The sequence below is a fragment of the Drosophila sechellia genome, chromosome 2L (assembly GCF_004382195.2).
Source record: "Drosophila sechellia strain sech25 chromosome 2L, ASM438219v1, whole genome shotgun sequence".
NCBI lineage: Eukaryota > Metazoa > Arthropoda > Insecta > Diptera > Drosophilidae > Drosophila > Drosophila sechellia.
In genome coordinates this window covers 14,630,278-14,647,266 of record NC_045949.1, presented here as the reverse complement: position 1 = coordinate 14,647,266, position 16,989 = coordinate 14,630,278, and the positions used below count along the sequence as shown (strand labels likewise).

At 40.2% G+C, this 16,989-nt stretch overlaps 1 protein-coding gene across 1 annotated transcript in view; it reads left to right on the top strand.

Annotated features, from left to right (window-relative positions):
• LOC6611317 (neural cell adhesion molecule 1) overlaps positions 1-16,989 on the top strand; it is a 64,620-nt gene that overhangs the window by 23,203 nt on the left and 24,428 nt on the right. The window contains exons 3-9 of the mRNA XM_032723169.1: positions 7,391-7,517; positions 9,994-10,111; positions 12,223-12,316; positions 12,435-12,548; positions 12,941-13,144; positions 13,961-14,106; positions 16,287-16,431. Of these exons, the coding sequence (XP_032579060.1) occupies positions 7,391-7,517; positions 9,994-10,111; positions 12,223-12,316; positions 12,435-12,548; positions 12,941-13,144; positions 13,961-14,106; positions 16,287-16,431 (948 nt within the window). The remainder of the gene's footprint in view (positions 1-7,390; positions 7,518-9,993; positions 10,112-12,222; positions 12,317-12,434; positions 12,549-12,940; positions 13,145-13,960; positions 14,107-16,286; positions 16,432-16,989) is intronic.

Below are 16,989 nucleotides of genomic sequence, written 5' to 3'. Positions count from 1 at the left end.
CATTACAACCCACATATACCCAATCAACTGCCATCAACTTCAAATGTGCTCTGATTCGCATTTCTGACACTTTTTTGCCCTCTAAATCCGCATTTCGCCCGCTCCGCCCACAGTTCTACTTCAATCATAACTGGCGCTGGCCCGCAGAAAAAACTCCACAGAAATGCCACAAAAGTGTTTACATAGCGTCAAAGCGAAATATTTTATCGACACGCACATGCCGACACCCTCAATCTCATCAACCGCATCTCACCCCCTGCAGCCAATCTACACCAACGCGACTCGATTCGCATGTTAACAACTAAAGGGACGCACGGAAAAAAGGGAGGAGGGGTCTGTGCCCAGGACCAAGAGCAGGCCACAGGACTAAAATATAAGAATAAAAAAAGGGAAGGCAAAGGAAGCCAAAAGGCGCAAAAAATTATTACGCTTTATCTTTTGATTTAACCTTTTGTGCGACAAAAGCTTTTAATATGCAAATGACTAAATGAGCGTCTTGAGGCTATTGGCATTGGCTGTTCGGTGAGGTTTTGGGGCTGGTGGTTTGGTCAATTGGTACATTTGCACATTTCATTAACGTCGAACCCAAAGGAGGAGTTCCTTTCCTATTCCACTAGCTGCTAACTAGCTGACTTGGCCTTCGACTTCGCTTTGATGTTCTGAGTGCACAGGGAAAAATAGCACAGTACTATAGCTCGCCAAAATATTAAAAATACAGATTGCTATCGTTGTCGATTATTAAGTCAGATTATCACGATGTGATGTATTGCATTTAAAAGAAATAGTTAAAATATTCAATATTGAAACTATATGTGCATATTTGCTTGTAAAATTGTATACCAATTGGTTGGCAATGCATAAAATTCAAAAGATAATTTTTCTCAGTGTTGCGTCCTGAGTGTGTATGTTTGAATAAGTGTTAGTCTGCTCACTTGGCACACTTCAGCACACTTATTCATTCGCATTTGCATATCATTATGTGTGTGTTTGGCAAAAGGAACAGAAACCGGGCCGAAAGCCTCGTTTTTCTCCATCCAGGATCCAGAACTCACATAGTTTTGAAGCCATTTTCTCTCTGGCTTCCTTCGAAATTGCCTTTCCCTCTCGCTCATCATATTGCCCAGATTTAAGATTATGAGCTGGTTGAATTTTGTGGCTCACCACTGTAGTATGTTAGTATGTAAATCTCTGGCCCATTCCATAACCTCTCTGCGGGGGCACAGGTCGCAGGTGGCTTGGGTTATTAAGTCGAATTTCCTTCAGCCTTCAGCCAGGACGACCAGCTTAAAGACTTTGCTCCAAAGTCTAACTGAGATGGAATACGAGCTCAAGCACATGATGACTTAAGTTTGTTTCGTAAAACTTTATTGCCCTCATACGGGGCGAGGAAAACATAAAATTTGTATTGGCCCAATTGAAAAGCCACCAGAGGTATATGGGCTGGGTATGAACGAAAAAAATCGAGTAAAAGCTTATATTGTTCAAAATATTTTGGAAATTTACCAACATGGGCTTACCTTACATTGTATATTTAAGAAATATTTTACAATCTATAAAAATTTCAATTAAAAATATTCATTTTTAACTGCATCTTGGGCCAAGCGAGTTTAGCATAAATTCTTTATCACAGATTTAGTTAAGCCTTACTAATCGTTTGCATTGGAAATTAAATTGAAGTATTTAGCTGCGATTTTGGGTAAGGGAAAAAGTTTCCCCCAATATCTAATAAATGTGCCATTAAACATTATCTTTTCTTTTTCCGATTCACATGACAAAAGTCAACCAAACAAATTATATTTAAATTTTGGTATCATTGAAAGCACACCTAGGAGCCATAAATTGCTCGTCCTGGCTTGGCTTGCCCTGTTCTGGCCGCAACCAGGACCTTGTTGAACCCCAGGACTTTGCTGCTTGGCTGTTCGTGGGGGAAATAGACAACGGAAACTTTTTCCCAACTCCTCCTCTCATTATGCCTGCCATTTAAAACAAATTCAATATTCGCTATGGTTTTTTGCCCCCAACATGGTCAGCACCTCTGAACTTTCTGGCCGCACTATGCCGCCAGAAATGCCCCATTGCCAGCGTTTAGCATAAAATTGAAAACGCCCCTGTCGCCTCTGCAGACAAGTGACTGGATTTGCCCACAACTATCCAACAACAGGAAACCCCAAAGCCTTGTTTCAAAGTTGTAGGTCCAGGTCAGGTCAAAAAGCCAGAGGGGGGCTGGTGAAGGCGATCCAACAGATTTCTGTTACTTTATTATAAAACTGGGCTTAGTTGTTTGCCCCGATTGCTTCTTTTGCTTCTGGGGATTCTGCTCCTGCTGCTGTTTATGCAGATGTTGCCCCCTGTTCCCTATATTGATTTTATTGGATACGGTCAGTTATTGCTGCACCGATTGGAATTGATTCCATTTTCACTTTGGCCAAAATTGATGTGGATGCTGCAACATTTTCTATTTAACAGTCGTATCCTGCTGAATTTATTTAAAGCATTTTTCGAAAGTGCATTCGTATTCCATTTGCTATCGGCTAGTTTTTCTGGCTCTGATTTTTGATGATTATTGTGATATATCCGAAGAGAAACTGAGAAAGCACTCTTGTCTTTTGGCTTATTGGGTTCTGCCCCTCTAGACATAAATGTGCAGAAATATTGTCATACAATATCATAACAGAAAATGTTTGCTTTTAATTAAATATAAATCGAATCATGTAAACTCAGCTTTTAAGTGATTTTTTGTTATTTTTATCTAGTATAGGCGCATTGCCCAGAAAATATTATTTGATTGTTATTCATGTTAAACCGTAAATATTCCAATTCTTAATCGAATACCTCGGCAGCAACTTCGATTTGCATTTTTGGCCACAAATCCAATAAAAGGTTTTTGCAAAGTTTAATTGAATTTTATGTCAAAATATCACTAGATTTGAATATTTTTAGCTGATAGCGTTGATTTTTTGTCCCTCTTTCCTTTGGCAAATTTATTTAAATTTTTTTCATGTTGGCTGTCTGCCAATTTGTCGTTATTCTTTGTCCTGCCTAAATTTCAATTCGATTAAATTCAAAATATAATATAATAAAAGCAAACCATTTTATTCCTTGCTTCTGTCTGGCTGTCTGCCATTCATCCTTTTTATTGCCTCGCATTTTAGTTTTGCAAAACAGCGTTTGCTACGGTTGAGAATCATGAGCAAGTCAGTGGGTCACAGACGGTTAGGGTATTGGAAGAGCAAAATATCAGCAATCCCCTCAGATAATCCAACTTAATGAAAAAGGTCACAACAAACATTCATTTGCGTAGAGAGAGGGATTGGCGATGCCCAGAAACAGTGGAATTCGGCGTAAAGGATTGCCACTGACTGCCTGACCGCAGGACACACACGATGCACGTTAATTTCCAGCAGCGTACTTAATGCCCAACCATAATGCTCGTAATTTTTATAATGCCGACCACGGGATGCAGTCGGGAAAGCGGCTCAAAAAGTCAACCGACATGCACACAGAAGTGGTCGGAAGTTGCTCATTAGGCTGTGGGGAAAACAAGTAAGGGAAATTTAAAGGAATTTATTTTAAAGCCTTTACTGCGTACATCAGAATTTGAAGCGTTATTTTAAATATTTATGATATATAAGGATTCAGGTTATGATTAATATTATTTGCCATTTTAGTGTGTGAAAAAACAACTAAAAAATACTGCTATTTTTATTTGTATGCCTAGCTTATAATGTTAATTATATTTATTTAACGCTCTAGATCACTCTATTTATATAAGCCACCAAAGCTCATTTGATATTTACATATAACCTTTTACCCTTCGCCAACGAAAAAACGCTTGGATATAAATTTCATGCCCACACCCGCTTCTACTGCAAGTGCCTTCAATCCCCATGGGTCATAATAAAAAATTTCACCACTAATGAGGCCGACGATTAATCGAAAAATGCCACAGCAAACAACTACCTTCCATCTCGCTGAGTTTCAGTCTGGTGACGTGTTAATGTCACCGAACATGGCAAAAAAAAAAAAGAAATTAATAAACTGTACAGTTGGAGAAAGTAGAGGCAGTTAGTTGCGTCATGGTTAAGTTTACCATCGTAGGTAATTGCTGGGCTCGAGGTCCTTCGACAATTATGTCTGTATGACTAGAAATAACTGGGCGACTGGAGACTCCTTGTTAAATATCAATTAGACTGGATCACAAGAAGTTAATCCTCGTGCCTAGTTCTGCTCTCCCCGCCCCTGCACTTCGAAATATGCAACAAAATATGTGCGAAATGCATTTGACATAAAAGTTGCGGGAGCGTCAAGTTGTGCAAAACTATTGTCACACATGCACACAGCCAGCACAAAATTCCATTAAAGTTTTGCATTTGAAATTGCATCACCAGAAAGCTTCTGAGTGCGGGTGTTGCCAATGGGCGTGGCAGTGGGCGGTGTGGTGTGTGATGGGGCGTGGCATTGTAGTGGTTGTTGTGTCTACTGACTATGCCAGTGTGTGGGTGTCCTGCGTGTGCGGTAGCTGATACTGATTGAGGTTAGCTTAACCCTAGACTAGCCAGATTTTAATGGCAAGAGCTGAGGTTACAAAGTGCAACGAAATGCTGCAAGCTGACAGATGTCAGCTAAAGCTCAATTTACATAAATTTGTGTTTGCCAATGAAGTCTTAAATGATTCTATATTAATGGCAATTGGGTAAATATTATCAATTTTTTAATAGCTAGATAATGAAATGGCTGCTTGCAAGAAACAACAAAATTTTAAAATTTTCTATGTGTAAGGAATTGTATAATATAAGCTAAGATTTATATACAAATATGTAAATAATAAAAGTAATATGTATAAAACCTTGTTCTAGTGAGTCAAGTAAAACCATTTTAAACACTTCTTTTTACTATAAGGAATTTGTCTTAAAGAGCTTGCTTTTAGAGCGCATGCCAGTTTTTTCGCAAATGTTCCTGCAAATGGCTTTGGTAATCGCTTTCTTTGATCTCGATAAGCAAAATCACTTTAGCCGTCAATGCTCATTGGTCGTTATGGGGTTAATTCATGCAAAAAGGTTATGCAGCTCCAGCACTTCACTTCTCCATCTACGTTCGTTGTTATTTCATTTGGCTTTCTTTCCATTTTTGTCAGCAGCCAAGTCAAGGCAAGCCAAAAGCAAACGCAAACGCAAACCGAACGCCAGTCAAGCCAAAAGAGCCGGGTAGGTTAGAGGGGTCAGAGGTCAGGGGGAATGGCATCCCGAGATGCGAGAGAGCCCAAGTAAGCCAATCAAGGCATTCAAAGAGAGCATATTTAAATAGCTTTTAACATGCACGAGCTGTCGAGCTGGCTGCTGTAGTTAAGTGAAGGCCAAAACCAAAGGCTACACAAAAATGCAGCCAAAAAAGGCGAGAGCCAAGCAGACAAAATTTTGAAATTGGCGAGAGAAGGGTTGAGCAGTTTCCAGTCTTTTAGCAATGCATCCAACTATATGCATTTCGCCTTGCCATTCCTTTGATGCACCATCACCTAGAACATGCATTGGAATGCAAGCAGTTCGGATTGCCAGACTAATGGCACCGTAAAAATGGTGTTAAATTTTTCTAAAACTCTTTTTTTTATCTCTTTGGAACACATCTTCCTTATTTAAGTAGTTCAGAAGTGCGTGCTTTCTGGACATTAATCCAAATTCAAAGAACTTTAGTTTTTAAAATAAAAATATTTAGTTTTTCTTGCCAGCATCAACTTTAAAAGTCCCTCACATTAAATTTGACAAAAATAACCATAATAAACTAGTTGTTGGTGTTGGTTTTAGTGTTATGTGAATAAAATCTTTATTTAGTATTTAATTCTAAAAGAATTGAGAATAACACTGCTTTGGTTTTGTCTCCTTAGGGAATGTTTATGAATGCAACTTTGAGTCGATTTGAAATATTAAAATTTGCATTGGGCAAGCGTTTTCAATACGAAACAAAAATGGTTTAAAATTTTGCTACGATCTTGTAGCAATTTGCCATGAGCGTTGACATTCTTCAGAGCTGCCCCATGTTTTATGATTTTCAAGTATTTTGAATTGAAGCGCTGCTGGTTGTGATGCTGTGCCGCAGTGCTAAGCAAACAGAGAAAGCATAAAACATACACACACACCGAAGCACACACACATCCACACCCACACCATCTCACACCCAAAGCCATGCCCGTACATTTTGGGGGCATTTAAGCGCATATTTATTGTACAACGTTGCGTATGCGCAATAAATTTTCACAAAATTTCGACGCATTGTGGCAATAAAATGACATTTTTTCATATTTACACATAAAGTCAATGGAGAAGGCAAAGAGGAACGGGAAGGGATAGGCTTAGCGGGATGTGGGGAAGGCGTTTGTGAAGGATGTTACAGCGATTTTTTATGGCCTCTTTTGCTTTTGATACGATGCGAAATATTTTCAGCGCAGACATTTTTATTTATATTTATATATACTTTTATCTATACACATTTGATACGAGATGACGCGCGACAGCGGCAACAACAAGAAAAGCAGCAAAAGCCGCAGCACATGTGACAGCTATTGTTGTTTTTGCCGCTTTTGTGTGGCTTGATTCAATGCCAAAATGTTGTTGCAGCTAAAATGCCGCATAGAGCCATAAAATAGGGGAATTTAAGAGAGAAACAATTAAATTTCTGCTGACTTAGCGAGATAAATAAATGCAGTGATATGTCAACTAGTTCTTAAAACGTTTCGTTTGTTAAAAATTTGACATTTTCGTTTTTTTGCGCCATTTGTTAAGCACAATCCTCGGGCATTAATTATTATATAGACTATGTCCTTTTTAATCGAAAATAGTTAGGTACTTTATTTGTTTGTAATGATAAAATTAATTACTATAATGGCATTTGCTTATTTGCTTTAATTTCGCTGGTGTTTTTTTTTTTCCACCATCCAAAGTAAACTTTAACTTTGCTTGTTGAGCTTTGCAAGTTTTGATCCTATAAAAGGGCCTAAAAGCCTGTCGAATCCAAAGAGGAAAAAACATTGGTGCACGCATTTGCACATGCATAATAAATAAACATGGCCGCCCGCAGGCTGTTGCTAAGCCAATGGGTGCGGAATGTTTGGGGCCGTAAAGGGCGGCTCAAATTTACGCATTTGTAATTACGTAGGAATTAAGCCGCCATCAACATTTAATTGCTAAAAGCTTTACTCGCAACGACGCAGCCACGCATATGATGGGGAAAAGTTGGGAAAAATGGAGCATTTAATTAACAAATTTTACGCATTTATTTTCTATTTTCATAACGACGCTGATGATGTTGATGTTGCTGCTGCTCACGATGACCAACCGCATACCGAAAAAAAAATAAACCGACCAAAAATCGTGACAACATAATTTGCCCGGAACCGCAGTGAAAACGAAGGACATTGATTCCGTCGAGGGAAAATCGGTGTCGCTGCCCTGTCCCATCACAGAGCCACTGGATAATGTGTATATGGTGCTCTGGTTCCGCGATAATGCCGGCATACCGCTCTATAGGTGAGTCCTAGAGGACGACATCTCAATTGGACCATTGTCTCGGCCTGGGCACATATATAATTAAATGCAAACGAGAGTCTCGAGAGTTGGTACCTTTTTTAAATCATTTGGGGCGCTGGCGCACATAAGTATGCTATGATTTCCCCCTCTTTAAGTATGCCCGTACGTGTGTGTGTGTGTGTGTGTGCTTGATTGTCAGTGTGCGTTTGAAGGATGTGTGATTTAGCTTAGCGTCCCCTGTTTTTGTTTAATTTTTTCCCCTCGTTTTTCTTTTTTTTTTTGTGTTTGACTTTTGTTTTTCCTCTGTCTGCGCCTGGGTATTAACTTAATTATGTTTACCTAATTTAGAGTGATTAACCTCGGGCCATGACAAACCACAGGAATTATGTGCCGGTGAAAATATTCAAGTAGAACGTCGATTAAATTACGGTAAAATTGCCAAGTAAACGCAGGTCAGATCGCAAGTCAACCAAAGTCGGGTCCTTAATAAAGTGACCGTAATTGACGGCCCTTGGCTGAGAACCTGCACTGTGTTAACTTCTAATTGCATTCACGGCATTTCACGCCACGTTGCTCCCTTTGGTTGTCAACCATAGATTTTTTTTTCTACATAATTGCTTTTGCCTTCGCTTAGGGTATCTTAGGCTGTCTGGCAGCGGTTTAAATTTATTTGAATGGGGTTGGATAATTTATTACTCTATGTTTAGGAAACCCATAAAATAACAACCATAATGCCACTCTAAAATACAATTTTGATAGAACCATAAAAGTTAATCTAACCCATTTGAAATAGTTTACTGTGCTAAAATTTAATTTACTTTCGAAGACTTCAGCCCACATGAATTCGATTTCCTACTTTCGCCGCAACGGCAACTCGCTTATCCTTCAGGGTATTCCCAAATTCAATCAGTCTGCGCACTTTACATCCTGTTCCGTTCTCGTCGTCCTGTTTCTTAGTTCCCAGCAACGCCTCCTGGTGCCGCCGGTGCATTTTTATTACACTCAATTTGCATGCAGTCGCGTCACTGGCAGCCCAGTTCGTTGCGTACTATTTAGGCATAAACATTTGCTGCATAGGCTCCCGTGGAACTATTATTAACTTGGGCACTCGCTTTGCAATTTCGCTTTCGCACACGCTCTCCTTCTGTCGCGCTTCTGCTGCCATTTAAGCAAAGTGCAACTGTTTTTTAGTTTTTAATTAAAACGGCGTCGCAAAGGACGACGAGAAATAAAAAAAAGCAGCGATTAAAATTTGGGTTAACGCTGGCAGTGGAGGAAGGGAGGGGGGCGCGTTTTGGCCCTCATTCCGCTCTTGAGTCGGCTGCTGGCCGTGGCGCAATTAAGTTGTTGCATTTGCAACGAGTGCAAGTTCGACGGCTTCCCGCATAAATTATTGTGTGTTGCATACAAAAGGGCGCTTAACGCTCAGCTCGCCGCAGAAATATTCGAAAGTGGCTGCAATCGCAGCTGGAATGGCAACAGCAGTTGCAACAATTTGGTAGAAAGCGAAAGAGCCATTCAGAAAGCACAGAAAGAGAGAGAGAGGGAGAGAAAGAGGGAGACAGCGGGTCAGAGTGGCTGAAAAGGACCTCTTCTGATTGAGAGACCTCAGTCTGGTTTGAAATTTGAGGATACGAATTTTTTCCCGAACCGAACTGGCCGGAACGAAAAACGTTAATTGACAGAGTTGGCTTTAATGAAATTAAATGCAAACCAACGTAATGTTGCAAATATTTCACGTATTTTAATTATTTACATTTAAAGTTATTTGCTTAAAGTGACTATAAACACAACTGAAAATCGTTGCAAGTGCGTGTCCATTTTAGCCGACAGTGCTCTTTTTATCATGTTTATTTATTTGTTTTAAAAAGTTAACAAAGGCTTTAATTAAGAAAAATAGCCCTACTTAACTATGTCTTCTTTTTATTTGCATTTTTTGTTTGTATTTTCAACGGTTCTCATTCCAAGGTAATATTGTCTTTTAAATACCGAAGTACTTGGAAAGTTGTGAACTCTCAGGAGGCATAAACTTAGCCCATTAAATGCAATGCTGGCTTAAATCTGCAGAACAATTTGAGGAGCAAAATGCCTGAAAAGCAAAACAAAAAAAATGAATTTTTATCTGCAGCACATAAATTGCATTTGGCAAGGCCTTACACACAAACGCCGTTCGCCATCGCATTTTCCACCCAGCCTAATGAGCAAACCAAAATAAATTACGCTAATTTTCGTGCGAAAAGTTCAGAGGCGTGTGGAAAACGCGGGCAGGAGCCTCTCGGTTGAATTATATTGGCTATGGATTTCATTAATTTCCGAGCTGGACGAAATTTTGGGGCTTGATTTAATTCGCATTGCCCGCCCACATTAAATATTAATGGGGCATGGGCGGGGCATTTTTCAAGGCTTCATGTTATTTAATGTGTTTGTGTGTTTTTCATCTCTTTTCTCTGTTTTTTTTCTCTACCACCATCCACAGCTTCGATGTGCGCGATAAGGAGAGCCGGGAGCAGCCCCGACATTGGTCAGCCCCGGAGGTTTTTGGCTCACGTGCCAAATTCCATTTTGACTCGCAGCCAGCAACCTTGGAAATAAAGGTGAGATTTTCCCGTGGGAATCGTGAATCCGTACCCATTAATTTGGCTCAGTTGCTTGATAATGAAATAAATGCGGGGATTTAACATTTCAAATTACCTGGAATTAAATAATGCATTCAATCGAAATGCACCTGAAAAGATGCATTCTCTGCAGGCTTTTTTTTGGGCCACTGGTCATGCTTATTTGCCTATAGAAAAACTGTTAGCATAAATGCGCATTTTAAATAAATAAATGTCCAACCAGAAAATGAAAAAATTAAGGCAGAAAAAAAGGAATAGGAATAACACAAAGTGGCCTGATATAATACAAATATATACACAAATCGGAAGTGAATGTTTCATTTTGCATCGCACAATTCGGCTTAAAGTCTTCCATTTTTGGCCAGACAAATGCAATTTGAGATACAATTCCAACGAAGCGTTATACAGTTAGTGTTATACAGTTGAGTGTTATACAGTTAATGAAAATCTGAAATGCGTACGAAAAACATCAAAAAAAGGAGAAGCACAGATTTGGCCAAAAACAGAGAATCAACCAACTAGCGGAAGCAGCAATGGCGCAAACATGGCCAAGAAGAGTCGAGGAGCTGAATGGAATGTGAAAAACAAATTTAGATATCAAAAGTTGTTAAATTGCCTGGCGCACGCGAAATGTTTATTAATGTCTTGCATGTTTACAGATAACTTGATTTAGCGTTTCTGTCATGCAATACATAGATACATACATACATACATGCCAACAAACATACATCGCAACGTACTTCGTCCTTATGCAATGTGTTTGCTACTTCAATTCGTCGTATCGCATCGTCTCGCCTTGGATTTCCTTGCCCTGGGCTTGTCTCTGCCCTGGCATTTGACTTTTTAAAGGCCAACTTAGTTAAGGTCTTAAGTGAGTTAAGCAATAAACAGCCAGCTTGGTGGGAAATATGGGGGTTTTCGGGGACTCCGTTAACGAGCTGCATTTCGAAATGAATGTGAAATGCACACGAAGAGGCGGCCACCATAAATCCGCCAGGCGAAAAGTCCTCGCAATGTTTAGCAGGGTGAGCGAAATGTAAGGAGTCTTTGCAAAAATTGTTATTTATGAATTATGTGCTAAAATTGGTCTGAGAGTGTGGGGAGTGGCTTTGGGGCTGAGCTTATAAATGAATTTTAATTGCGTTTCAATTGCAAGCCAATTAACTTGACGCAATTTATGAGCGGGCAGCAAACACAGGAGTCTAGGATATATAAGGGACGGGTGCTATCTACTTCTCATATAATCAATAGCCCTTCATGGTGTTCGCTTTCAAAGAGTCATATTCAAATCGAAGTGAAGCAGGTCACAGAGTCTGCTCACGCATCGAGAATCAAACTAAATGGACGAATAAGTATTTCCAATGGGTGTCATCTGTTCACGAATTTTGTAATTAATAGTTTACGCATGAATAACTTGATCCAATCAATCGTAACTGTACCAACTAAGAATAGTAGCTCTTGGGAAGCGGTTAAAAATTAAATCTATAATTCGATTCGCATTTATTTAAAATTCAAATATGAACTATTACCAGAAGAATGAATAAATGGAATTTATAAAATTCTCCTTACCTGATGATTGCATCTCAGAAAAATGTCAACAAATAATCCGCATTGAATGTGCGTAAAATCTGAATCAGTTCTGCAATATTATATTTAGAGAAGCGGATTAACACCCATAGATTTTAAGATTCAATTTTAAGCAACAAGGAAAAATACCAGCAGAGAATCACAAAATAATGGAAGGCGTCCTTCCTCGCTCAATTGAATTATTAAATAAGTGAATTAATTCGAGTAAAAAGAGCAAAACTCCTGAGAGAACAATATGCTGAAAAATTGCATATATTGAAAACTACACAGGTATTGAAAAGGCCCATAAGGACTCTTGTGAAAAAGTGACAAACGACAACTTCTATTCTGGCATTTGAAGGCCACTCGAGGGAAAACCGCAAAAGCTCAAGTGTCATGCAATAATTGAAAATTATACGGTTGGGAAGCCAGGCTTTCTGGTTGACTGTGTGCATGCTAATTCCCCGTTTACTCACTAGCATCAAAGCACAAAAACCACAAATAATAACTTACAATTTTTGCAGGATATCAAGCGACATGATCAGGGTATTTACCGCTGTCGTGTGGATTTTCGCACCAGTCAAACGCAAAGTTTCCGTTTCAATTTGTCAGTAATAAGTGAGTGTTGCCCATAAAATAAAGCATTCGAAATTCGAATTGTATTCATGAGATTCGAGTGCCATTGAAAAACCCATCCATCTGTGTTGTTTTTTCCTACCATCCTGTTTGTCCTTAGTACTTCCGGAGCAGCCAATCATCCTGGACCGTTGGGGTCGTCAGCTGAATGGGACTCAATTGGGGCCCAAGCAGGAGGGCGATGATATCGTTATCACTTGTCGTGTGGTGGGCGGTAAGTTAAGCTGACTGACTACAAAAGACGAACTTAACCCCAATACCCCGATACACACATACATACACAAGAGAAACACACTCGCCCACACACACACACACACCCACACCCACATACATCCATACGAGCCATATCCGTATGCTCGGCTAGACAATTTCCTGTTAATTTCCTTAAAAGCTTTGACCGGCAAAAAAGCAAAGAAAAAGTGCTGCAAATGAAAATATCACAAAGTCTGTGCTCTGCTTTTGGGTTGCACTACTTTTTGGCTCCGGCTTGGCTTGTGGTATTTTTTCAAGCTTGACTTTTTAATTTGCACCATTTTTCGTTTTTACAACCAGCTTACTAACTTCTTGTCCCCCTTTCTTTTTGTTTTGTCTTTGGTATCCCAATAGGTCGGCCGCAACCGCAAGTCCGTTGGCTTGTAAATGGACTGCTTGTCGACAATCAAAACGAGCACAATTCCGGCGATGTTATCGAGAACCGTCTGTTGTGGCCATCGGTGCAGCGCAACGATTTGAATTCCGTATTCACATGTCAGGCACTGAATACGCAATTAGATAAACCCAAGGAGAAGAGCTTCATACTGGATATGCACTGTAAGTCGCGTTGATTTTTGACCTAATACATTTGTTAAAAGTCGGAAAATTGGACTGAAAGCCACTATCCTGTGAAATACCTTGGCACCAATATCTTGAATACCTAAAAGATAGGATGTACTCAAAAGATTATTTACCTGTTTACCTGTTCCATAAAACTTTACCTATATTTTTGTATATTTTGATAAACTACATTTTCCAATTTCGGATTTATATATATAATCGATTTGCTTATAAATATGTATGTAGGTTCTAATTTAAAAGCCTTCTGCTAAAGAAAATTCAAAATTTCAAACGGCCAAACCTTTAGCATGACTTTCCGGCCAACGCACACTTTCCATAATGCTAAATGTAGCATTATAAGGGCCATTAAATAATTATATGCCAACTGACGAGAAAACAACATAGTCGATGGGGGGCGTCAACTCTCGAATGTCAGGCACTCGTGTTCGCAGAAGCCCGTGGCCTCGGTTCACTCCATCCATCCAACCAATCCAGGTGGAACACAATGCGGCAGGAGCTCAAGGAGTCCAGTCATCAACGAGCAGCAGACACGGCATCGGAAGGCCGGACAAAGTCATAATCCTGCCAGGAAGTGCAGCACTTGAGAGCTGTCGAGTCGTAATAGACACAAATTGTTGTTGATACTGTGGGGCACAGAGCACACAGCCCTAGCTTTGTACGAAGAAAACGGGAATGGGGGTCCAAAATGATTGCCTTACAAAACGAACTGCAATTATGAGACCATGAAATATTATGGTAAACAGTTTTAATTACAATTGCATTGAATTGAATGTTCTTCCTGTCCAATTACAGTGAAGCCTTTGGTTGTGAAAATCCTGGAGCCACCCAGCTCGATGATTGCCGATCGGCGCTACGAGGTGTCCTGCGAATCCTCCGGCTCTCGGCCAAATGCCATCATCACCTGGTACAAGGGAAAACGGCAATTACGACGCACAAAGGTTAGTGGGAGTATATATATATATATATATATATATATATATGGATGCATGTATAGCTATGAAGGGACTTTCCATGGAGTGGAGTGACCGCAATTGACGCAGCTAGTTGGCTGTTTCTGTCCCTGCCTCCGGTTCCATGCTGCTGTTGACTGACTCACGTTCAGCTCGATAACTTATTGTGTTTGCACAGTCATGCCAAACAAACGGAGCTCGTAACTCCTGACCCACCCTCGTACCCTGTCCACAGTCGGTTGGATATCATAGTGCAGAAACAGACAGAACCAGAACCAAAACCTGAACTACAGACCACCACCCACTTGTTGTCCCTGGGCGTGGTTCACACTCGCAGCTGGGTCCTAGTCCAGTGCCCCCCAGCCAACCCCACAACTTGGTTAGAATAAACACAGATAATGTGATATAAACTCCACAATACACAAACGATTCTAGTCCGCTTTGCATTTTGCTTTGGCCCACCCACTTTTCTTTTTTTGTTTGTACCCTTTCAACGGACTGCTTGCAGTCCGGCAAACTAAACTGGTTCAGGTTTCACCCTAGTTTTTAAAGTTATTTTGCTTAAGTCTTCTAAACATGGCTAAAAGATATTTATAATACTTCTAAAAATTATTATTTTAGCTTTGCATTTACCGTTTTTATTTATTTCTCATTTAGTTATTGTAAAGTATTAATTATCTTTAGCATATATAAGACCTTTTTCAAAGGGATACATATACTTAGCGATTTTTCTTAAAGAATTAAACACATTTGTTAGGGTATCCCAAAACATTGGTACTGAAAACGAGTTTTTCTGTTTGTTGTTTTCTTCCTTTGCTTTTTTTCTCTTCAACTTTGGACAAATTTATGGGAGTTTTGGCGCAATTTTGTTGCAATTCATTTTTGCGTGTCGGGACCTCGAGCTGAGTCGAGCCGAGTCGAGTCCTGGTTAGCTATATCCTAACCTGGGCTTCTACGGTCTGGGCTGTTGTTTATGTCCATGTCTATCCGCTTATATGCATACACGCTGATTGCTTTGCCGTTTTGGCCAGCTCCTGGGCCAACCAATGTTTTAAAGACCGGAAATGTTTTTCAGTAGTTTTCATGTAGCATAAAGTTGCCGTAATGCGGCACAGGTCCCGATTCCTCTGCCCATATGCCGCCGTCCGATGTCCTCGGTTCTGCCACATCCCACATGTTTTACATGCCTTTTCGTACCCTACTTTGGGGCTTCTAATATATGTCTGTGTCTGCCCCCTTTTGCCAGGTTGTGGGTGGGCTCAGGCGGAATGTTTTAGCTGTGGAAGCCTCGGGCATTAATCAAAGCCCCGCAGACGGTCTAATTGAGAAGTTTGGCCCATGAATTGAAATAGCCTGTGCAAAGGGAACGAGCATGTTAAAAAATGGAAATTTTTTCAATATTTCACTGATACAGTTAATGGAGGTTCTTAAAACGCCTAAGGTTCTAAAAAAATCCTATTTACTGACTAATTAACAAGTTAAGCTATATACCACGGCAAAATTTATTTTTTATGTGAATTGTAATTTCGCCTACTCAATTCAGGCCATTAGGCTTTGGTTACATTTGTTATATTTCTTAGAGTGTTGAAATCGTCACGCTATATTCAACCCTGTAAAATGACCCCAAATTGTTTCGAATTAAATCCAATCGATCATATTTCGCCCCTAAAGACAAGGATTTATATTCCCGCTAACTGCCAGCACTTTAACACCCCACCAAATGGCAAATGCCTTGCCTTGGAGCGATTTGAGCCATGTGTAAAGTGCTAACAAAGCGAGCCACATGGCGAGGGATGGGGGAAAAACACTTTATGGCCATGCCATACCAACTATATGGCGGCGGTTGGAGCATCGACTAATTGTGTGACGCCTTTTGTTGGTGTCCCTGTCTGCCTTTAAATTTATAATACCCCAAAAGCACACACACACTCACGAAGACAACCACCCACACGTGGAGCACACATAAAACCCGAACAAACATTCCAATAAATTTTAAATTGCAAACATAAAATATTTCGACAAATTTGCACGCAAAAAACGCCCAACTTTGCCTCAAGGTCTTAGCCAGGGTCTTAGGCACTGGGTGGCGGGAAAACTTAATTAATGCAGCAACATTTTCTTATATTTTTTGTGATTTCCCTTATTTTCTTGTTATTTTTTGTTTGCAGGACGACATATCAAAGAACTCGACACGCTCCGAGCTGAGCTTTGTGCCGACCACAGACGACGATGGCAAATCGATAACATGCCGTGCGGAAAATCCAAATGTGAATGGCCTGTATTTGGAGACCATGTGGAAATTGAATGTCGTTTGTAAGTATTACAAATTGTGCTTAAGTCTAAAGTATGAGTGAAATGGAAGTGGCAAATGAAGGCTTCCCGAAGGAAGCGCTGGGCAAAAACCGAAGAAACCAAAAGGGAAAAGAAAGAAATCGGGGGGGCAGGCAAAGGAATTGCCGACAGCTACCAAAAGGTAGACAGTCCTGGGCCTGGTTCGGGAACCAGACCAGGACGAAATTTATTACGGCGGCGATGTCGCCGTCGCCATCGCTGCCGTTGAAAGCCTTTAAAATGCAAATAAATCAAAGACAAATGACAAATTGTGAATAATTTGCCAAAGGGCCAAAACACTGTAGCGTTCGTGGTGGCCAGGAGGGGTTCCACAGGCACAAATGAAATATGTGGGCTAACAAAATGTATGGCAGTCGCTTAAATTAAATGAAGGACTTTAGCTGTGGCCCCGTTTCAATAAAAATAAATAAAAAATAACTTTGCAACGTAGACCTAAAGTGGAGACCTGAAACTGGGTACCCGAAATGGTTTCGCCGCCCACAGATTTCACCTGCAGGATGAACAAAATCTCCCAATAAT